This window comes from Hydractinia symbiolongicarpus, chromosome 7 (assembly GCF_029227915.1).
Source record: "Hydractinia symbiolongicarpus strain clone_291-10 chromosome 7, HSymV2.1, whole genome shotgun sequence".
Lineage (NCBI taxonomy): Eukaryota > Metazoa > Cnidaria > Hydrozoa > Anthoathecata > Hydractiniidae > Hydractinia > Hydractinia symbiolongicarpus.
Window position 1 is genome coordinate 21966134 of NC_079881.1, and position 24938 is coordinate 21991071.

Genomic DNA, 24938 nt, shown 5'->3' on the forward strand with positions numbered 1-24938 from the left:
CTAAGTAATATTAGTATTTATTTTCATTTTGATATAAACTTATTTCTCTAATAAAATATGCAATACATTAAAAAATTTATGTTGAAATAAATAAAGATAAATAAAACAAACGCAAATATACGAAAAAGAAGTTCTGGTTAACAAGAAATTTTGGACTGCGCCAAAACTTCTTGTTAATCAAAACGCTAGTAACAACTACACAGGTTTTTTTCGTTTGACAGTAAAATGAAGTACTAGCAAAATGGAGTATTATACGGAGTCAAAACAAATAGGGGGAGGGGGTGCTTAGAAGGGCCCACTATGTAGGAGTCTAAATGCAGTTCTAAGCGATGTTGTTATTTATTTGGCAAGTTAGTTAAAAATACATTTACCACTCAAAGGCGTTTGGTCGAAACTTTAAACATTCTTGAAGTCCCATTGATGTCTGTAAATGTAATTTACATTGATTGACATCAGCATTTAGTGATTAGAATTTTTCTAAAGTTAAAAAGCAGAACCACTAGAAGTAGGGTATTACAGTAGGCTTAGATTTTAAGATAGTAGGACGCTCGCTAGGCAAGATCGTCAGAAGTTTTCTTTTTCATCTATCCGCCTTAGCTTTTTTCTTACAGGCCATAGCACTCCACAAACGCACATCCACAAAACGGACAAGTGTCTATGTTTAACAAGACGCTATCTACAGTGAGTTCGCCAGAAAGGTACTTATTTGCAACAGTTTTTCTACAACCCATACACGTTCGATAACTTGCCTCTGTTAGTAATCGCAATGTTAACCTACAACGTGGAAATTTATGATTGTTTGCACAAACGCCTGACCTAGCTGAGTTTAAAACAGTGTCAGAGTCGCAATAAGGGCACTTCTCCCGAGGTCTACTCCAGCGACGGTACACGAAGTTATGTGACGAAGCACTATGGCTGATATGCACCCCCTTAGAACACTGTTGGGCGTGGCCTATTTTCACATCGGAATCTGCTGTGCTGCTTTCACTATTGTTTTCCGGTAGTATGTCATCGATAGTTTCGCTTTTGATAACATCTTGCTCGACACCGTCAATTTTCTTATCATCTTCTTTAAGTCGCGCGAGTTCTTTCAAAGAATCGTCATCTTGAAGTAAGGTAAAACATTTCGTAGACAGTTCGTGACTATCTGATGAGGTATCTATTTGTAGCAACCAATCAGCAATCAACAACAACGTCAGGTGACCTGAAGTGGAGAACAAAGAAGTACACACCTAAATGCGGGAATTCGTCCGTCGGTACTTGCAGCTACCATTATGTTTTACCATTCTTAAGATTTACTCAGCTTACTCAATACTTGCTAGCTTTAATAGAAATAAGTTTCGCTAGTTAAGATAATTAACCAATCCTGAGCGGATCTAAACAGCTCCAATCGAAACATCTCTACTACATGGAGGAGACCATCTAATTGTTATAGGGATTTAATTGACTCTTGCGGAGGTCAAGTGGAGAAATTGCTAATTGCATTAAAACATTTTCGGATTGGTGATTTCAGCAGTACCTGGTGAAGATTTCTTATTGACTCCAGTTGAGTATTTTTTTAAATTTTATGGAAGTGATGATTTTCTCAAGTTCGGTTAAGATGTTTATCTATCAAGGCATCTTACTTATGTGAAGTATTCACGGACACCGAGACAGTGCTTACTGTACACACCAGAAATTGATGTCGATAAAATAAAGTGCTATTTTCTTACCACAATACGACTGCTTCAACCAACCACTTTCTAACAGTTGAACACACTTTAATAACATCTCCTTAAAAAATAAAAGTTCTATCTTCTGCTCGATTTTTCGTATAACAGGATCATCAAATTCCATCGACAACATATTCGTGCTCACTTCTTCCCTGGTGATTGATGTATCCCTAACACGAAGAAAATATAAATTACAATATGAAAATATAAACGTTAGTTTGTTCTCTAAAAAATTATTTTCAATTTGGCCTTCTTTTGAGATAAAAAAATAATTATTTGAGGAAAAAGGCTATAAACGCACCAAAACTACCTAACAAAATGCTGAATGGAAAAAGTACTTTTAAAACGTATAAGAACTGGAAAATTTTGTTACAAAAAATTTTATGACTCATTGACATAGGCTAACTTTGACACTAAGAGCATCGACACCTGGAAAACTGGACTTTTTTTAAAGATCTCTTTGCGGCATTGACTAAAAATTTATCAAAGGAAAATATGTAGCACTAATAAGGTATTGATCCTAAAATTCAGGATTTACTCATCCAGACACCAACCTTAAGCCTGTCTGTCTCATGTAACGCAACTGATTAAAATACAAGTAAATTTGTAATTCTTTTATCTCCTTCTCGTATGTATCAGGCTCATCACAGTATTTGTGCAGAGACGGTGGCAGTAAGAAGTCCTCTGCAGCAGACACAGAAAAATACTCTCGAACAACCATGTCTAAATTGAGTGTTTTGTTGATAAGTTGTTCAGCAATGGCTTCTGGTGACATGAATGGAAGAAAGGATACCTCAAAATAAAAATTACGAAATAGTACCCTGGTTTGACGTTATGTAGACACACTTTTTATAATGAACTACACTTGTCAGCTTTGAAAAGTTATCTTATACCTCCATTTGTTTGACAAAGGTACTTTGGTGTAACAGTAAACGAGATGCGCATGAAACCCTAGCCAACATTGTCATATTTGGTTCAGCAGAAATTCCCAAACATCGAAAGCCACGCAACACATTATTATCACAGAACGGCAAACTTTCGTTGTCTACAAAACAAAATTGAGAATCAAGTAACCTACTTTACAGGTCATAAATTTTTTTAAGGATTTTCAGATCTGCAAATTATAAATGTTTGCTAGCTTTCAAATTTGTAAACTGTCCTAATGCCAAAATTCATCTTAAATTATTTTGACAATTAATATTTTCCATAAAAAAAGTATCAATGACTGAAAAACAATTTTATGTCATTCAAAAATATGGAAATTTAGCAGCATTGAGCATGGTTTACATGTTATTTCCTCAAAGAGTAAACAATGTTAACAATAAATCGCTTTTCATGACTTTCATGATTTCTTTCACAAAACCTTATGTCATATTTGTTTGCCAGCTAAGCCAAGAATGCTAATTGGTTCAAATGTGTAACGAAAGAAGGACAAAGGTTAAGCATGCTCTTAAGCTCTGAAGCTATAGAAATGTTGAGGGTTTATAGCAAGTTACAAACGACCTAAAGAAGAAAATGTTCAAATGTTTCATCATTTCCGTAAGCCACAAAGGGTATATGAATTTTTTTCCTAGATTCGATAATTTCACAGACCTGTATTTAACCTTAATTTTTTATTTTTTAACTATTTAACCTGTTCATACCTATGTCAAAATATTGCGTCGCTCCACCACTCGCTGTCAACACATACTTGTCAGACAGGCACTGCAGGGATGTGATTGGTGATGTATGACAACTGGGTGCTAACTCACATGACAAACACAGCAGAGAGCCATCCTCTTGTTTCGTAGTTTTAAACACAACAATATCAGCCCCTTTAGTAGCTACGAGTCGAAGAACAGAATCCTACAACATACAGAACATATTTAACACTGCTGCTATTTAAAAGACTTTGAGCTAAAAGGTTACTGAGAAAAAAAGATGACAATCACAGAGATTAATAGACTTTCAATGTCTGTTATATACATTTTATTTAATTTTTTGCATGATAACAAATGTAGTATTTATACATACTTTAGGTGAAATCCATTCAGTGAATAATACATTTAACATATCTTTTTCCTCCCAAATTTTTGATGTGTGGACACACTCACAACAATATTGTCCATTTTGAACAGAGATCCTTAGGTGGTACGCATTTATACAACCATTAGAGAATCCAACAGCAAGGTAAGCTACACAAATAACAATCAGAAAATGATACTGTTATTGATAAAATGAACTTAAACTAAACAGGATTCGTTCAAGAAATTTGCATCCTGTTTTACTTATTTTTTGTTTCTAGTACCTTTGTTAGCGATGTTCTAAGAAATAATACAAGCTGCACACCTATTTTTATTTAAAGTTCTTTCTTATCCTCATTCAAAGACTGAGTTATGTTTTCTTCTAAAAACAAACATCCTACCATCAGCTGATCCACTTTGGTGCCATGATAGACTAGTTGGCCAACCTGACTCGGTCTGCCAACCTTCTAGCCTTTCAATCTTGCTTTGACTTTTATCTTGTAAATTAAACGTTATTAACCATACATGTAACAGCCCAGATAGACTAGCTGTGACAAAAAAGAGTTTAGTGTGTTCACATTTTACATAAGTTTGAAAATAACTTGAGTAATATATATTATCTGGATTCTTGTTTGTGCAGCAGTGATGACAATACCACGAAACAGGACACCAACACACCACTGACGTAAACAACATATGTGACTTCTTAGAAAACACAGAACACAAATCAACATGCTCTTGCTTAGTTTTCGAGTCACTACACTTATTGCCGTCATTATTTTTAGTTTCAATATCATGCCAGTCAGTCTCCAAGAAGTATTGCTTTAAGGAATCAGTTACAGCAATACAAGGAGCCCAAATTCCAGTTATTACTTCGATACATTGTATGTAAACGGACCCATTGACACCTAAAGTGGCCATGCAGCATCTGAAAAAACAAAAGAATTTTAACAATCTCTTATAATAATACGGAGACTGTGTATGATGTAACAAGCTAGCTAACTACCTACAAAATCTTTCACAGACTTGAACTTTTGCAGGATAGTAGGATGTATAATTATTTTCACATTTCCTGTAAACTTTACAAGGGGAGTCAAGCAATATGACAAGTGGGATAATTTTTTTCAGAATTTAAAACGTTATTAAGTTATTTTTTATTTTTTTGTTTCTGACATCCTGTTAAACTTTTGTCAGCCTACACGTAAAATTCCAGGTTATTTTTACAGGAGGTTGTAGACATTTGATTGGCAATTTGCATGAGTTTATGACTTTACTTTAATCTATTAGAGAATGGCATGGTTGATCATGTTTTTGTTTATGTTGCAAACTGCTGTTTTTTAAAATTTTGCATAAACTATTGTGGGGAAAAGACCACATGCAATATACTGAAAGAACAAATTCACTTTTTGTTAAGAATTTAAAAATTGTAGTAATAAAACTTTGTTTGGTGATAATGTAACAATTACTAATTTTTCTGACTAAAACTTTTTTGTTTTATATATTGTATGAAATGCTTCATTTTTCTATAATTTGATGTGTTTCATAACCTTTTTGTGGAAAATTTACGGACAATGGCAATATAGGACATGCTAAAAGAACTGATTTTTGTTGATTTGGATGTGCTCCTCAAAAACTAATCTGTTTTACATTTTGTGTAAACTTTTTTGAGGGCGGACCGTATGTATTCCAAAAATAATATCTTTGTTCATTCAAAATTTACTCCTTTTTTTTACGTTTAAAATGGTTGGTAAAGGTCACTACAGATCATCATACTAAGAAAAAATTTTGTGTTCTTAACCGGTTATATAATTTTTACATTGTGTGCATATTTTTGGGGAACAGGATAGTATGTAACCGATTTTTGAGATATAAATTTGATTTTTTTTTTTGACACTTTTGATTAAAATATTAAAGCTTTTCAACGTAATCGAAAGTAATCACCTTATAAGATGTAAATATTTGAGATGTGTCATTTCTGACTTTATTATTATTGTTAGTGTTGTACATGATTCTATACATTATTTTGATCAGCGTTTTAAGCTTTACACATTGGAAGCAATGTGTAAACAAATTTCAGGAAAAATTTTTTGTGTATTAACGGGTCCTGACAGACGTCATCAAAATACAAGCTATGATTCTCTTTTCCAATGCACTCCTGCCTAAGTCGATTTTACAGTGTAAGTTTCTAAAGAATTTTTTTTTCCGTACTTTACTTCCGGACTTTACTTACACTTATATCTCCTTATGCGTGCACCTAAAACTTTGAGGCCAAATAACTTAGAAACGAGGTGGTGACGTCAATGATTTTTCACCGCGTGGGTAACTAGGGACACTTAGGACCAATTTGGGTAATTTTCCAAAACTTGGGTCCCCAAATCCGTTTCGGAATGGACGTGTTGATGACGTCATCAAAAAACCTTCAAACCTTATATCTCTTCAACCGTTTCTCAAAAGTACATGATCCTATACAATTTTTGCGCTTTGACTGGTCCTTGCTGACGCCAGCAAAAATTTAAAACCCTTACACCTCCTTAGGCGTTCGTCAAAAACATATCATCATATACATTTTCTTGATCAGCGCTTTAAGCTCTACACAATAAAGGCAGCGTGGAAACAAGGTTCTAATTTTTTTTGGTGAATGGGTTGCTGACGTCATCAGAATTAAAATAGCGCTTTTTTTTAAATTTTATCCTACCTTGGTGGATATTTCCACGGGCTTTATCAACTAGTTATATATATTGCAAAGTATCATGAAATGCGGTAATAACTAACATAATGTTAACATTAATGATAGAAATCACTAACGCAATGCAGCATTAAAAAGTAAAAATTCTACTTTTTTGCAACACATTTATTTTACACATAGAATAGTTAATGGACATGTTTATGGCCTATCTCTTCTATCTTTTTTTTTTTTGACATTAAAATCATGTGTTACCTAATTTGTTGTAGTTAAAAGTAGCAAATTATTATTATCTCTTTTTTTTTCGCACAGATAATATTAATACTGAGATATTAAATATATTAAACATGACATGTGGATAGGTAGGTCTACAGATATAAACCTTTACTTTAAGGACTCAAAAATGATAAAAAAGTAACAAATAAAAAAATCAGAAATGATACAAATGCTTCCTGTGCTCTTATAATGCCTCTACCAGTTTGGAAAGCATTCTGGCAGAAAAGGGCATCTTCAGGAAACCTAATTACTGATTTTTGCAGTTGTATAAAGAATATAGTAGTTAACACTGTCTATTAAAATTAAATTCGTTATTTCTCTCCAGAAACTTCCTTTTACTAAAATCTCGATTATGCTTTGAATACCAAATAAATGGTTATTTTTTCCAATATGTTAATTCATTCATTGAAATAGGGCTCTTTTCTAAAAAGGGGTCAACTATTAAAGCTTAGAAGCTTTAATAGTCATACTATTTCCAAAACTTACCCAACACACTAGTGAAATTTAGTCAATTTAACACCTCTAGCATGTAAGGCACTGAAAGGAAAAAAGAAATGTACCCTAGTGAATATTCAATTTATATTTTGCTGGTTTTGGAGCATTTAAAATGAGAATCTCTTGCAAAAAAAAGACAGAAATATTGTAGACATGGCTCAATGAAGATCAGAGATTTTGGTGTAAAAACAGAATATAGCTTGGTGAAAGTAATAAAAAACTTGTTGAGTCAAAACTAGTTAAAACCTTGACTTTCTGAAAAAGGTTCTGCATATTTATGACATAAACATTATAATTTTAAACTTTATCCTGATCTTTTTTTCTGCAACAAAACTATGAATAAATTTCATAACCGAAGCTAACCCCTCACTCCGTTGGAAAGAACACGTCAGTAATAAAGAAAGATCAGAACCATCGAAACATTTGGTTTTGAACACTGATCATCTAATTAATTGGAGAATTTTAAGCAAAACCTCTACAGACAATAGAAAACGGAGGATTTTAGAAGTGTTTTTTATCATGTCGTCTAATCCATTCCTTAACAACCAAAAAGATATTAAAAGTTTGTATTTATTTACGTATCGTGTGATGTAAACTCTATAGGTTCATTATATAGGTTCATTCGTTTTAGTTTTCTAATCTCTTAGGAAAGTTTTATTCTCGCATGGGTTATATATTTTGTCAATAATTATGAAATTTTAATGATGTATTTAAAGTAGATGATTTTAATTTTTGTATATACCTGAGATGTTACTATGTAACAAAAAGCTTTGTTAAAAATAAAATATTTTTAACATATCCGTGTTCTATGTTATATGTTATTACTTGAAAAATAAAATCAAAGCTAAATAGTATTCAAAAAGCCATATATTTGCATCTTTTTCATAACTTATGATAAAATAAATTTCATTTTTTATGTTCCTATTTTATAAAAAGTTTTGCTTATCAACAACAATTTTTTCATTACCACCACGATGCAACTTTTTATATTTGTGCCTCGATTATCTGCCTTTTCATGGTCGTACATGCTTTAATTAAAAAGTACCTTACATTTTAATTGTAATATTGCTCGTTCAGTTATTCCTAATAACTGAGAAATGGTAGGGCATGGTGGTGCCTAAACCAAACACTCATACTATACTTTGCAGTATGACTGAATAAATATGTCCTGATGGAATATGGGTTGTATTCATCTTATCTTATTATATTAGTTAAAAAAAACAATTACTGACCTGCCATCTTTGGAACAACCAGGGGGAGACCATTTAAAGGAGCAATAACTTTCAATATTTGGTGACACATCCTCTCGTTGTAATATTGTTTTATCCAAAAGATAGGCTTGACGTTGTTTAAAATCGCTTTTAAGTAAGGCTTTGGCACTGACACCACCATCATCATATTTACATCTTTTTAAATTTGAAACTATGCTTGATTCAAATTTTAATCCTAAAGATATGCCCACCTTCTTTCGAATATTTGAATTGGTTACCGTCTAACAAATTTGGTCAAGAAAAACATTAGATAAAGGCAGTAGCGGCATCTGTTTGCACAAATCAAAATTTTGATGGAAATTTGACCTTACAAATATCTAAAAATCAATAATTTGCAATTAAGCAACTGCTTGCTATGCACCTGTCTGTCCGTGTGGCAAAATGTTATAGCTATAAGCATAGGCGAAACAACTAGTGTATATATATTTGTAAGAACTCAAAATTTTTAATAATTTTTTGTATCAATCTACATAATAATACAAAAGTTGTGTTCGTCTGTGATGCAAAAGTTATGTCTCATTTGTTAATATTTCTGACGTTACAGCATGACATCAATTCCTTTTGACTGACTTCAATGTACTAATCTTGATGAACCCATTGCATTGCATTTAATAACTTGAAGCCAAATAACTTGGAAACGAGGTGGTGATTTCAGTCATTTTTCACAGCATTGATAACTAGGGATAACCTGGGACAAAATTGGGTAAGTTTACAAAATTGGGTAAGTTTACCAAACCTAGGTGCCCAAATTTGTTTTGGATGGGAAGGTTGATAACGTCATCAAAAACTTTTAAACCCCAATATCTCTTGCATTTCAAGAGATATTGGGGTTTAATTATAAATTTCATTATTTTCTTACAAAAGACAATTATTTTTTTACAAAGACATTCAAAATAAATAATATAAAAACTAGCATATATAAAAAATAACCAAATGATTTTAGAAGAAAACCTAAATTTCAAAAAATATTTTGGCCATTTGATAATTTATATATAAATAGTCACTTTTATTTTTCAAAAATTTTATCAAGCCTATCAAAACAAAATAAAAAATGAAAAACCATAACAAATATATTATTCAGCTCGATCTTAAACCTATTATCCACAAGAGTTACTTGGTTTTGTAAATTGAACTTATTGTATACATAAAAAAAAAAAAAAAAAAGTTTTATCCCTTTTTAACAGAAAAAAATTTTTTTTTTGAGGGAACTGTACAAAGTAGTCCACCAAAATCGGATTGTAAGATGTAAATATTTGCGGTTTCTGCCACATAAACTTCACAATTTTTTCTCATTTTAGTCAACAGACGTAATAGCGCATTTTCAAGAAATAACTTATCTCCTTATCTGAAAACTCTGTATCTAAAAGTCCCTGCAATATTGTATATCAACGTAAATGCATTGGAATACCTATTTTTGAATTTTGATGTCTTTCTTAACCTGAAATTAATTTTGGATGAGGTGAACTTAACTTCTTTCTTAAATAAATACGAGGAAAAGATTTGCAAATACAGCATTAAATTCACGAATTGTGACCTACTAACTAAACTCTGAATATTTTCTCTCACCCATTAAAGTCTTTATAATTTAAATGTTATTGTGATGTGGTTTTAAACTTACAATTGAACTTAAAGGGTTAAATGGAACCATTTTATCTTATTCCATAAGGCACATTAAGTTTTTTTTCCAAAGTCTAATTTTTTTTCTTTGCGTAAGCATATTTCACAAGGGTGGGGATAAGCCTGATCCACCGTAAAAAGTGCGGGCGTTTTCAGGCGAGTTACGAGGCTGCCAATAAGCCACATACGGCGTAAAAACTGCGGGCGTTTTCGGGCGAGTTTGGCGTTTTGAAAAAAATCAAGTTTTTGCCTGAAAACCCCTGAATAGACCCGAACAATGCCCAAAGAAGAAAAGAAAACAGACACTAATGATTCAAAAAACTATAAAAATTAAAATAAACTTACTATGTGGTAGTGAAGTTCTTAAAAGAACTGTTTTTGATAGTTTAAAATAAGATTTACTTGATAAATAACTTATATATAAACTTTATAAGTCCTTTATCTTCAGGCGCCTTCTTCCAACTATCGTCCTCATGGTATGTTTACAAGGAATTGCATTTCGGGAATGTTCCGGGCGAGTTGCGGAAAGTGTGGGCGGTTTCCAGGCGACAACCGCCAATTTAATTCGAAAAGTTGCCCGAACTCGACGTTATATATGCGGGTGTTTGCGGCTTATCGGCACCCTCTTGGCGAGTTTAGTGTTTTCATAAAAATAAGTATTCACCCGAAAAACCAGCATAGACCCGAACAATGCCCTAAAAAAGTGCCTTGTTCCAACTGTTGTCTGCATGGTATGTTACAAGAAACTGCATTTTGTAATGCCCTGGGTGAGTTCAAGAAAGTGCGGGCGGTTTCGGAGGACAACCGTCAATTTAATTCAAAAAGTCGCCCAAACTTGCCCTTAAATGTGCATTCTATATATATGAATAGCTGGTAATTACGTTTTAGATTATGCAATACAACAACAAATACGTACACGTCAGAATAGTTTTTAGGCAATCAGAATGCAATGTGAGTTTAATTAATCAAATAATCTTTTAGTGCTAAAATTTTTCAGAAGAGAAGGAGAGAAGGATACTAAAACGTAAATGTTGCTATTTGTTAATACAGCAAGCCTGCCATCTTTGCTCCAACTAATAGAATTGTACCATGAGCTTCCGTTACTGTACGTCAGGCAGTGTAATGAAGGATCTTTTTCTTCCACATCTGTAAGTGCTTCTTCACCCTTTACGTTCATCTCCTCCGCCATCTTTGCTCTTCTCGCGCGGTCAGAAATGCCGTGCTTGCTACATGTACATTTTGCCTGGGGGTGTATTTTCATTATACTTGAAGTAATACCTTAATTTAATCTATTTTTTAGTACAATTCATTTTTACATTAAAAGAGGTATAAAAGTAACTAATGTACCCCCGGTAATATTTGTACCAACTTATGCTGTATACATTGGTTCGATCCTTCTTGCCCTCTTTTTTTTAATTAATATTTCTAATCAGGCAGTCACACTGTTTACTTTTATATAAAAGAGAAATTTTCTAATTTGGATGTAAATTTCTGCTCTCGTAACATGTTTTATATGAACTGGTAAACATGGAGTTTGTATTCGACCAATGTGTCTGGGGATTACATTTTCATATGGTTTTTATCTTTATATAATTTTGGTTCAATAAATTCCTTTCAAAAATTAATGACATTACATTTTAAAAATCAGTCCCACCATAAACAAAAACTAATACGTTTTTCGTTGTTAAAAAATAAAAAGTCAGAACCAACTTAAGTTATTGACTATCAGTTTCCCGGCCATCGTGCAAAACGTTTACTAGGGCCGTAGTATGGACCATCGCAACATCAGCGAATTGGTTGGTGAAATACTTCTAGTCAAAGCAGTGAGCTCTGTATTTTTTTATTTTATAAATTTGTCTTTAGCTAGCTAGTTGAAGTTTTTACTCGGATTACTATACCTAGCAGTTAAGATGTCTACTGCTTCCTTTAAAGACCAAGGAACGAAAAGTAAAATTCTTAGGGAGCGTTCTGTTTCGGAATCAAAAGATGGAAATTGTGTACTTTGTGTTGAAAAAGCTTCATATTTTGCTGTGGGGGTGTGCGATCATCCGATTTGTTATAAATGTTCAGCCCGAATGAGGGTACTTTCAAACCAGTTTTATTGTGCGGCATGCAGGGCTGAGATGGATCAGGTATGTGAAAATATATGCAGTAGTGTATTTTTTCTTTGATTTGTCAGTTTTTTTGCGCCCTGCTTAGCGGGATATCGCCGCTAAGATTCAGAATAAATCTTGGAAGGCTCAGGGGGGTTTTGTAGATAAATGTTATCGGAATTGATGACCAGAGCAATAATGCTCGTGAATGACAAAGAATTTTTAGGCCACAAACAAATTTTTAAAATTTCTTAATCCTTAGCAGATTTTTTTTTTTAAAACTTCAGACTCCCTTCCCCCTTAGCAGCGATATCCCGCTAACTGGGCCCAAAAATTTTTTTGAAGGCCCCCTTTAATTAGCACTTCCTGTTTAAACCCACTGAATTTATCTTATCCATTTACATTTGAATGATTTATGGCAGTATCTTAATTGATTTACACTTGAAAACTTTACAGCAGTATCAACTCACTGGGGAATAATACTTAATCCAGTGGTTGATCTGCTGTAAAATATATCAATAGGCCAATATGCTGCAAAAGTGGGTTTGCCCATATACAGCCAGGGTTTACATGTACCTTCAAAACTTATTTACGGCTATGATGAAGAGCTATCGTCTAGTCTTCATAAGTACAGGTATGTTCAGGCCTCGTCAGGAATGCCGTGCGATCGCACGCGCACACACCCACACATGCCATGTTTGAATGTTCCTATGCGATCTTCGCACGCCAAAAAAACATTAAATACCTCAGGTGTGCACTAATCACACACTAAAATAAATAATGTTCTGTTCAATGAATGCGCACAGGAATAATATAAAGTGCCGATCGTGAGTGAAGCTACACATCTTTGAGAGTATGAGTACAAATAAATGTGAGAAAAATAACTCAGAGTGAGAGTACAATGCGAGTGCAAGTAAAATAAATAAGAGTAATCAATAATTAAACTACTCGCAAGTAAATCTTTAAAAAAATATATCATGTTACTTGCGAGTTATATTAAAGAAAAACAGAGACATTAATTTTAATTCACCATTTAAATTTTTTTTTAATTTAGCTGCTCTTTTGAAATTAATAATAAATTTTAAAATTCAACTTTTCCGTCTTTTACTTCTTTAAATGCTTTCGCTAATTTCGTTATATGAAATCACTTCCAGCATGTTCTTTCGCAGAAATCACTTCCAGCATGTTCTTTCGCAAGCACAGAGTCAGCATGATATCTAATTATAGTTATGGTGATCAATTGCCACATGCAGACTTTGCTTTCTTATTATTTTTCAACAAACATTCCTTAACAACTCAGACAACAATCTGTATAGTTTTAAAACATCGCCAAATAAACAGGACGTCACAAAGCTTGTTATTGTTTTGTTTAGGGGGGAATGTTTTAAGATCGAAGCAAAATAATAACGTGAGGGATTTTTTATAAAAAAACAGTTTAATATTTAATGATATATTTTTTTTGAAAAATATAAAAAAAAAAAATATTTACCTCTAAAAAAATATTTACAAAAAAGTTATTAACTGAAAGAGTTTTATGACTGTAACTTGCATGTTTTATAATTTTTCTTTGTTCTGTTGCTACGTCGTATACTTTTTTTCTTCAAAAATAATGAATAATGAACGCATCACACATTTTAGTTTCGTCACAACAAATTACCAGCTTTTTATAACATGGCAAAAATTAGTGTTGCTGTATGCGAGTTCTATGATTATTTGAAAAAAAAATGGAACAAAAATGAGCACACGCCATTGAAGATTATGCCGTGCGAACAACGCATGCCTCAAAATTATTAAGAAGTATCATGACGTGCGAAGCTCGCACTCCAGCATTTTTCTTCCTGACGAGGCCTGTATGTTCGTACACCAATATGGCCATTTGTCACCTGTACGGCACAAATAGACCCTGGGTGAACAGAGAAAACAACCAAAATCGCCCATTCACGGCCATTTCGCCCTAAACCGGCCACCAATTATTTTTCTTAATAGACACTCTAATCTGGTCATCATAGTATAATCTGCAATAGACAGTACAGGATCTTTCCCCGATCGAGTGAGTGCGCAACCACCCGATCGGAAGAGACTTACCTGAATCAGGTGAGTATTTTTCTTGCTTAAAATTGCTTTTTAAAGTCATAAACTTATTTTGCGCTGTTTCACTGATAAAAAAAATCACCGTGCCGTTCCAATGCTATTGATGATTTCTTAAGTTGGATTGACTACATGGTGGATATTTTCAGTCTAGGTTGCACATGTTGTGCCTCTGAAGCTTATTTTAGTTGTCTTATAGACATGTGCTTGGAATTAGTTTAGTAAGAAGCCAGTATAGCAAGCTATATAGAGAAAAATGTGCATATTTTTTATCATATCTGACACAAAGTATAGTAGAGAAATATTGATATCTTTAACATAGCTAGTTAGCTGTCTCTAGAGATTAAGCTGACTAGATGTTAGGCAAGAACTAAGTCTCTCCCAAGCAAATTTGATTTGTTTATGTATTTAGCTAGCTAAAAATTTACCGCCAGTTATGACTCACTCAATCGGGTGGTCATGAAAAATTGCTGCCAGTGCCGACTCACTCAATCGAGTGGTTAACTCAATCGGGGGACACTCACCCGATCAGGGAAAGATCCCGTACTGATAGAGGGAATTAAACGTTCTTATATGCCAACTGTTAACGCTCCCAAAATGCTTCAAATTCATTTCCGGTCCCCTAAACCCTGTTAGCTTAGTTTGTGACCCGCCCGGGGTCTATTTTTAACACGGGACCCACCCTGTGATTGTTTCATCACGATTAAAGATAGGAAAATGAAGAATGTCAAAGAAAACAATAACAACAGGTTGTTTATTACAATATTTATTATTAAAATGAAACTTTACATTGTTTAAAGCATTAAATCCACCTAAATGTATGTGGCCGTTTGGGCGCCATTTTTTTAACATGGAAATGTCTTGGGTCTATTATTTCCAATCCTTTAAGGGGGATAGAAAACTGTTAACAGGGTGGCTAAAGGACAGCACCATGTATGTAATTCGCACAGAGTTGATTGAATTTTCTCTATTCACAACTTTTCATGAGAGTTTCAAGAATTTTTGAAAAAAATAGAAACCAACATTGACAAATTAAGTGGTTGAATTGATAGACTTTAGTTTTTTTGAAGCTAAAAGATTAAGTGTTTCAAACAAGAAATTAACCTATAGCATTGTAATAAATAAATGAAGGTTATATGTACATAATTTATAATCCCTGGCCGTAGTTGGTGCTGTAACAAATAATTTTCCTGGTGAAAATGCCACGTATTACAACTTTCGATTGAGGGGAAACACGGACTTTTCAACCTCTCACAAGTATGTATCTAAGTTAAACTAAAGCTAAATTGGCAAAACTCTCCTAACTACAAATTGAAGGCTTAAAGTAGGAAAACAAAGCTACGAAAAGTTCAAAGAGTTTGCTTCGTAATCACAATGTCCATGATTTTGTTCATAGCGCAGGCATGTTTGGGCCATGTGAAGGGAGATTGGGTGAACAATGCTGTAGTGTCTGTATTCTGTATAAATATTTGGAATCATAATAATAACTCTAACAAAATGTTTTTCCACTTTAGGTTGTCTTCTGCAAAAATGTTAGAAGATTTACGGACTTCAAGGTAGAAGATATGATGCAAAAATCAAAGTATGGAATTCGATTTGAAAATAAAACAGTTAAAGATGCGTACGAGGCTTTGGTATCTAACGCTTGCACTGAATGTGGCGAAAAAGAGTCTCCTTTTGGTTCTCTTAAAGACTTAAAGAGTCACATTAGAAAGGTGCATGAGAAACAATTCTGTCAAATCTGTATCGACAACTTAAGCTTGTTTTCAAGAGAATTGAAATTGTACACAAAGAGGGACTTAGTTCATCATCGCAAAGAAGGTGACAAAGATGAACGTTCACATCGTGGTCATCCTGAATGCAAGTTTTGTGATGACCGCTTTTTTGATAACGATGCTCTTTTACTGCACTTGCGTAAAAACCACTTTTGGTGTCATTTTTGTGAACATGATGGCAAGCAGGATTATTATGATGTTTATCGAGATCTAAGAAAGCACTTTTCATCTGCACACTATTTATGTGATGAAGGTAAGTGCTGGATCATGTATTTTCTTTTCGCAAAATCAATAGAAGTGACTTATCACCTTAAAATGACCAAGTTGAATTTATCATTTTTCAAAATTTATACTTTTATTGTTTGTTTTTAAGAATAGGAAATTGTCTTAAGGTAAATGTAGCCTTTGTGAATGAGAAACAGTACAGCTATATAATCGTTATCTTCCAAGCCACTTTGTCATGTTTTATTTCTTATTACCGAGAAAAACAAATTAAAATACTTGTCTTCGAATTACTGGAGAAGTTGAAAAACATGAATTCTTAACACACTAGAAGCCATAAAGCTTTTTCCAGAGATTATATTGAAGTCAAAACACTTTGACAGTTAGACCATTGTTTGAAGTGTAGCATTAAGTTCATTCCAGCTGCTAGCTCTACTCCATGTCGGTAAACATCATGTGCATAAAATCCCAGTTACAATTTTAAATGTTCGAATTTAATCTCAGGAAAACATTGTTTTTAACTTGCTTTATATTTTCCACCAGCTTATAATTTGTGTGACTCTTTTATTAGGCAACTGTTTCAATGAAAAGTTTACGTCGGTTTTTCGTGACAAGATTGACTACCAAGCGCATAAACTTGCAGCGCACGGTAAAAAGTTGAGTAAACTGGAAGCGAAAGAAGCAAGAAAGATTGACATCGACTACAAGTAAGCTGTCATTCTGGGAATAAAATTTTAACCACAAAATGAGTGTATATAAGTTTCAATCCTGCTTTACTTTCTAAGCATTCGAGTGTATGCTTTACTTTTTTAATAATTTTCCCCTTTTTTGTCCTTAATGGCTTAAATTATGGAAAATTAATATCACCAGAAAATACAGTTTATATAAATTCTTTTTTAGGATGTACTCGCTGTTTTTATGAGAATAGTGTGTTTACGTTGCGGCCTCCTTGTTCTTATATAATGTTTTAATAAAATAAAGGAGAAATAATGTGAGAAAACTGTATAATAAAAAACAAAAAAAACAAAGTTAACCTGCATAGGCTCCTTTTTACTGGGGAAAAGGGTAAGGGCGGTGCAGCTCCAACCCACCCCTCTATATTTTGCTTTTCTGTTTATGGAGGAGTACATTGGTTTAGTCGTTTTTTTCCATGGAACATCAAAAATTGGTATTTACGTCTGCTGGTTTATTTAAAAATCTAAAATTGTACTATTATGTTATGTACTAGTCTTTTTTATATGGCGCTTTCTATATGTCGCACAATTAAATATCTCGCAAACACAGTTGTCCTGACAGCTATTATGTACTAAACAAGGCAGTTGTTAATGACAAAAAGATTTACAAGATTTCCATGTAAACTGGATTTACAATAAGCTCCCAAAAATTTTACCGCGAGGGTTTTTATATACAGTGGGGAAGTAGTTGTAGAATTATTATATTAACATTATTTTCTCTTTTAGCTTTCGCGGTCGTCAACAACAATCAGGTGTTGTAAATGGTTCCGATTACGAAGATGTTCGAAAGGAAGAACACAGCAAACGCCGAGGAGCAGGTGGAGCGAGGCATCGATATCATCGCGATCATCGAGGCACTTTGAATTATTATGACTACGAGAACGTTGAAAAGGACAGAAGGGAGTTTCAGGGAAAAACAAGAAGACATGAAGCTGAAGAAGTCAATAATAGGTATGTGTTAGCAAGTACCTTTTAATTTGTATGTGTGAGCAAGTACCCTCATCTTAGTGCGTGTGAACAAGTACCTATTTATTAGTACGTGTGAACAAGTACCTATTTATTAGAACGTGCGAAGAAGTACCTTTTTATTAGTAAGCCTGAACAAACACCCTTAAGGGTGTAAGTAAGGTTTGCCATGCCTTTTTCGTCATTTTCAATTATAAAAATGGTAGGCGAGTGTGACCAGCATATTTATTGAAATGTAAACAGTGCTACTTTGTGCTTCGATAGCCTAGAATATTTAAGAAGCTAACATTTCGCGGAAGAAAAATTAGCAATATTTTTAAAACTTTATCTTACAAATTTTTGGCCGTCTTTTTAGCCGAAATTTTCCTCGCCAAAGTTTTCGATTTAAAGTATCTGACAACGAGCAAGATTTTTTAGGTCAATTTCGCAGTTCATTCATGTAGTCTTTTTCAGCTGAGAATGGTCGAGCGAACAGCTGCTTGTTAGCGCATGTACTAAAATATCTTCTTTAACATAACAGAATCTTTAGTTAGTTATATTTTGTCAATGCTTTCTGTCAATGACTTCTATACCTTGAGGTTTCTCTGTCCTCTCCCTTGCATATTTGGCATGTAGGCACCGCTTTACAGTATAAAATAAATGGGATAGGCTGGGATAGAGAATGCGCTTGCAAAGATTTAAAACTTGGTAAAACTTGGTACTTGTGTTTTTTCACTTTTTTTTATCTCATTTTTTATCTCATTTTTTATCTCATTTTATATCGCGTTTTTAACAACAAAATATTCTACTTTATTAGAGACTTACAACACGTTGGTATGGCTGCTGCCGCTGCATCTCTCAGCTCTTCTGAACCCGACATTCATAACCGCTTACGTGAAGTAAGTATGAACGATAGCGATGACGACGTCATTGGATTGTCGGAACGTCTTGACAAACCGTCTGAACCACGGCGAAGTCGAAAGCAGGAGAAACCAAGAGACGTGCAAGAAGCTGATCAACATCCTACCGAAGATTTGTCTGCGATAATGAGAGATAAACCAAAGGCTGAAGTTAGTCCTCCTAAAGAGCCAGTGCATCGCCCTGTGGTGCCGAAAAATGAGGATTTTCCTTCTCTACCCGGTGCTAATAATATCCAGCAATCAATTCAAAAGAAGCGCGAGGAAGCCTTTCCAGCTTTAGGTCCACCTATGAAGGTTAAACAACCACCGAAAAGTCGGGCGCCTACCCACGCTAACAAGGGATGGACGGAAAGCATAAATGGTATCCCAATAAAAACGAAGAAGAAGGGGAAGACGAAATCATGGAGCCAACAGTCAGGTCGTTCAAAAGTCAGTTCAGAAGCAGACTTTCCCTCTCTGTCTTCCAGCAAACCAAGTAGTAATAACGAAAGCGATTTAAACTTTAGAAAACCACCCGGTTTTAGTGTCGAAGAAAAAGCAGAAAAAACTGCATCAAACGGTCTCAGTAAAAGTGAAGGTTTGAAAAAAGACCCTACCTCGGTAAAAGTGAAGACACCACCAGGATTACAAACACCTCCAACGAAAAAACAGTCGACAAAATCAGAACCCCCTGGTCTTAGAAAACAGTCCGACAAACCTTTAGTTCAGAAGGAAACTGCAAAGAGTCAACCACCTGGTTTTGAGAAACAATCTAATAAACCGTCAGCTAAAAAAGAAACTGCAAAAAGTCAACCACCTGGTCTTCAAAAACAGCATGATGAGCATTCCCTTCGAATGGAACGAAACATGCGTTTACTAGCTATGTTGCAAGCTTACTTAGATGATTTTAACCTGAGCGTCTTCAAAACCCTGTCCGGCGAATTTCGTCGTGAACTCAAAAATGCGGAAGAGTATTACATAGGAATTAGAGAGTTGTTAGGTGAAAACTTGAAGTACGTGTTTTCCGAGTTAGTCGCGTTATTGCCTGATGAGAAGAAGCAGCAGCAATTACTGCTGGTGCATAACAACGCAAAGGTACTGGCAAAGCAGTGGAAGGAGGTACAGGAGAGTGCACCTCCTACTAGTTACGACCCCCCAGCAGTATGGGGTGCGGCTAATGTTAATAAAGAACCGGTTGAAATTGCAATGAGTCGTTGTGGCGAATGTGGGCAAACATTTCCGAAGGATAAAGCTTTGGAGCACATGGAAAGTCACAGTGAAGATTTTCCGGCTTTACCAACTGACGTGAAGAAAAAAAGAACGCGTAATTTTGCGCCAATCAATAATAGTTATCGACAAATTAGGGTGGAAAACGCATGGGGTAAATAAACTGCCTTGTTTTTGTTTGCGACTGATGTGAAAAGATTTCTTTTGTGCTTATTTACCCAGAGAAACGTTTTGAGCAATATCCCAAAAAATTATTTTTCGGTAAATTTTAAAAATGAATTAAAGCGCGAGAGTATTTTCAAACTGAACGGATGACTGACCAATTAAATCGTATTGTTAATTTTCTAAATTAAATCCACAGCCTCTTATACTCCTGCCTCATTATTTGTTTGGTACTGTGCGTACTCTGCTCCTGTATGTGGACCTTAATTTGAATCTCTTACCTTAACTTTCACCCTTTTCGTTAAGATTTCAGAGGTCTGTGTCATTCACGTACGTAATTGTTGTCCATAGAACGTCTTATAAACTGAATTGGCAATGTGCATTTCAACCAAAATCACACGATTTATACCCTTAATCCCCTCCCTCCCTAATGTCAGCCGGTATTTCGCGTACTTATTTTTTCACGTGTGTTTCTCTTCATCCTTTAATTTTATTTGTTGAGGTGGTTATACTGATGCTAAATTTTGTGTGCAAGGTAATTTATCACCTTTTAACAGGAACGAATCAGCGGGAACGTTTGGCGAAACAAAGAAAATGCGAACTAAGGGAAAACAGATTTGGTCTAAAATTCATGATTAATTCCCTATTTTTCATAATTTTTTTTTAAGACACACATCTGGCAATATCTTGTTTTCTATTTTACTACTTCTCTTACTTGTTCATAATTTTTATCTAAATTTGGGATAAAATAAAAAATGAATTTCGCCATGTCAAAAAGAACCTGCTCACAATTCTTGGGTAGTATTTTTCTACCCGTTTACTAAAAGATTTAAGTATAAAGGAGAAGTGTTACTTTTTTTTGTTATGTAAATTCTAAATTGAGATTTTTGTTATCAGCAAGTGTTTATCTGCTATTTTATATATATTTCTATATTTAGTAAATTTAAAGATAAAATAGTTACTATTTATTACGCATGTACGAGTTGGGAAAAAATACGAATTTGACAAATGAACTTGAAATTCTATATATTTTTTGTATTTTGTATATTACCAAGATTTTGTGAGAGCCTTTCAGGGTGAAATCTTGATGGCACTTTCGCTACGATCGATAAATCTAATCTATAAATCTAAATCTTTGCAAATACTCTTAACATTCCGATCCGGTTAAAAATGACAAGTAAGCATTTTCGGCTAAAAATCGTCTAGTAGAACCTGGGTATTCTAAAGAGCTAAATGCTTGAAAAATGTTTGTTAATTTTTGCAAATTCTTGAGGACAAGCAAGGATTTTAGAGACAGAAATATGTGACATGTTTAACCTAACTTATGGAAAGATACCAGTGAACTGTTATCGCAATATGAATACAAGGGTAACTCGTTTGAGAAGCTTGCAAAGTTTTTACTACAGTTGTGAATCTTGATAGGATGTGTGGAAAGCAAAAAGTCATACCTAGTGACAAACACTGGGGACAAGGCATGGGACTTGCTTACAGTTTAAACGAGTGTGAACGAGCGAAATATTTTAAAGATCGTTTAGATTCTGAATATGCGCACGAAAAAAATATTTTTTTTTGCCGCAATATATAAAAAAAACGAACAACTAATTTAACGCGTTTTCTAATTAACGGTAATGGCTATACTTAATTTATATCCTCTAATTTTTGGGCATCTGATTAGGAAATCTGAATTATACATTTAAATCCACTTTCGGAATTGCGTTTCAGAATTCAGCTTTTGGTCCGTAAATCTATGTAAAATGTAAACATGGCGGACAAGTACTGGTGTGCTTGCAGGACTGAATTTCCAGGCATAGAACGTACGTTCTGTGTCCGCTGTGAAAAGAAAAGAAATTTAAACAAAGAAGTTATACCACTTTCAAGTGCAAGCATGCATCATCCTTCCACAAATGAACCACTTACCTTTTCTAACTTTGTGGACCAGAAGAAAGAGGAAAGAAGGGAAAATATTTAAAACAAAGGGATGACCATGTGACAATAGACGTTGGTTTCATGAATGACAAGGAAACTCTGTAGAATGTTCGTGGATCAAGACTTCCAATTAATATTGCAAATGACATGACTGCAAACCCGGTGATTGAAATCGCAGTCAAAAAACACTCTGATCATGATCAGTATTTTGTTTCATACAAAGAGTATACTTTAGTTTGCCCTGACAGCAGGGCTTTTTTCTTTAGTGTGTACACACTGAAATTCAGCAGTTCAAAAATCGTATGAACACAATTGGCAATTTGGGAAATCAAGTTTGGAACAACAGAAAGGTTTTTGAACTTGTTCTTTCGACAAAAAGAGACAGTATTACATGGACAGTTTTTAAAGATCTTTTCACATACATTTTCTCTCCTACTGGTTCCAACAAGAACTTTCTAGTAAAAGTACAATTAATTTGGTTTTCCAGCTACTAGAGTGTGCCGGGAGTTGCGAATGCTATGGGAATTCCATTCTAAGTCACGTGATTTAATTGTGCCTGTAAAAACTTGTGATAAACCAAACACTTTCTATATGAGGATGGAGGCCTAATATTATATCTCCACTGAATATGTCCTTGAAATAGTCAATAACCCAACCGTTAACAGTATTTGCACCGAGAGTGCGCTGAATGAGCGCACCCTTTCACATTTTTATGCGGCTTTTTATGAAAAATTAAGCGATCCGCATGAGCTTCGCAGACTTTTACTATTTTTTTAGGGCGGTTAAGACCGGCAAATTTATGTTTTGCGGCCATTATGGGGCCAATGTCAAAAAATGCGCAAAAGCGAAAAATAAAATATTTTAAATTGTGTTATATTTTCAGTCTTATTGATATCAATGTTGATTGTCCAAAAAGTACAAATTAAATCCTCGTCTAAAATGCGATCACCACTTCTCTATTCCCTGATTTGATTGTGATGACCCATACTTATGCGCATCCGTACTCTGAAGCATATAACATTGAATTCATGCCATTGTTCTGTTTTGTGTACTTGTTCTTGCGTCTGTTCTAAGTAGTTTTATGGTAAAACCAATCTCTACTGCTACTGAATTTGTATAAAAATTAGCTGAAACGATGGGGTTGTTATTACTTCGACATACTTTAAGCCAAATAATGCAACGTGAGTAGCCATCCTCAAAGCCATGTAACGGTAACCAATACGGCTTGAGCTTATCGTACCCGTCGGCATGCCAAACGTCATTTGGTTCATTGGAAAAATAAGCGCGACGGAACAACCTTCGAGATCGACGTTGCTCATTGCCTACTTTAAGGGCAGAAATTTTCGCGATGACAAAAAATCGCGAAATTTCGCGAAGTTATAGTTTTCGCGAATTCCACTTCGGGAAAAAAAATTTACAAAAAAAACTTTCGCGAATTTTCCAAAATCTTCATTTTTGGGAACTAAAAATTCGCGAATGACAATTTGTTCACAATATATTTGTATATATACTGAACCTGTGGAAGAAAAACTGATGGGGAACTTAATTTCAATTTTGTGATGACACTTCCTCCGTTAACTAGCATGCTTGCCACACCGTTGAAGAAAAAAAAAGTGAAAGAAAAAGTCAACTTCGGATCAAGATTCTGGAAATGGGAGTAGAGATACTCGTGAAATGTTTTTGAGCGGCAAAAAAAGAAGAGAGTCCAGAAAGAAAATTGCATTGTTATCGAGTAATTCTTGATATTAGAAAACAATCAAATATTATATAGAAAAAATTCAGCAAATTATTGTCGTTTTTTGTCTTGAAATTTCTGATACGAAGATATTCAAACCCTTCCGTTTTTCGATTTTTATCCATTTTTAGAGTTAGAGTTTTGGAGCCATTTTTCGGGCTGGTTATTTTTTTCGTTGTGATTCTATTATTTCTACCCTTGTCCTCGGAGCCCTCGTTATTTAAGAGTTTTCGGCTTTTAAAACTTGAAAAAGAAAGAATTGATTTCGATTGTCAGTGCAAAATATAACGTTTAATGAATAAAAACGCAACATTTTTGTCTTCTTCCTTTAGTATTTTCATGACCATATCTCTTGGGACTGTCATGTGATAAGTAGTACGAAGCATATTCCACATACTTCGATATCCTTTCATACGTGAAGGGTCATTTTATTCATTTGTTATAATACAACGAACGGCTGCTTCAGTTGGTGGCGAAATATCATTTTCTCTTAGTCCACTCTAAGTCTACGTGTTATGGTACTTAAAAACTGAATTATAGTTTCGTAACAATTTCCTTGACCAACGTAGTAGGAAATAATTATTGTTTTACTTTTTTCATCCAAGAGTTATTACCCTTGCAAATGCACTCCTTCTTGTTCCACATATGCTACAGAATATGTGATCTGTTTGTATAATATTACCAGAATCACCACAAAACATAGTTTTCAATTTACCTACTTCCATGTGCTTTTGACACCATTATGAATCTAAGCCGATTTTAAAACCTGATTTCAAAACTTGATCACAATTTTAAAACCTGATTTTAAAACTTGATTTCAAAACCCGATTTTAAAATCCGATTTCAAAAACTGATTTCAAAACCCGATTTCGAAAAGTAGATATGGAAGTATAATGTCCCTACAACAGTAGATTTGGAAACTGGTTCTGAAATAAATGTCGATTTCTAAAATAAATCTCGATTTTGAAAATAAATAAGGTTTAACCCTCCTCGGCTTCCATAGTAATCTAATATTGTTTTTTGCCTCGATTGAGCTTAATAAATTTTGGAATAACCATACTATTATTTATTTCTC

The 24938-nt window shown here is 34.1% G+C and overlaps 2 protein-coding genes across 3 annotated transcripts; one reads left to right on the top strand and one right to left on the bottom strand.

Moving 5' to 3' along the window:
* Positions 1 to 11333, bottom strand: LOC130648744 (uncharacterized). Its single transcript, XM_057454824.1, has 9 exons — positions 11076 to 11333; positions 8402 to 8661; positions 4117 to 4643; positions 3726 to 3886; positions 3356 to 3557; positions 2606 to 2757; positions 2267 to 2505; positions 1713 to 1882; positions 1 to 1204 (listed from the first exon to the last, which is right to left on the bottom strand). The coding sequence occupies exons 1-9, from the start codon at positions 11316 to 11318 to the stop codon at positions 606 to 608; spliced, it is 2553 nt and encodes an 850-aa protein (XP_057310807.1). The 5' UTR covers positions 11319 to 11333; the 3' UTR covers positions 1 to 605.
* A 475-nt stretch (positions 11334 to 11808) lies between these two features.
* On the top strand, positions 11809 to 21232 carry LOC130648743 (E3 ubiquitin-protein ligase ZNF598-like). 2 transcript variants are annotated; one of them, XM_057454823.1, is made up of 5 exons: positions 11809 to 11880; positions 15753 to 16266; positions 16807 to 16942; positions 17696 to 17920; positions 18732 to 21232. In XM_057454823.1, exons 1-5 carry the CDS (start codon positions 11827 to 11829, stop codon positions 20200 to 20202), a joined length of 2400 nt encoding a protein of 799 aa, XP_057310806.1. In that variant the 5' UTR covers positions 11809 to 11826; the 3' UTR covers positions 20203 to 21232. The 2 variants fall into 2 exon arrangements, with proteins under 2 accessions (XP_057310806.1, XP_057310805.1); XM_057454822.1 differs by lacking the exon at positions 11809 to 11880 and adding an exon at positions 11887 to 12189 and having other exon boundaries at positions 18732 to 21230.
* The last annotated feature ends 3706 nt before the right edge of the window (positions 21233 to 24938 follow it).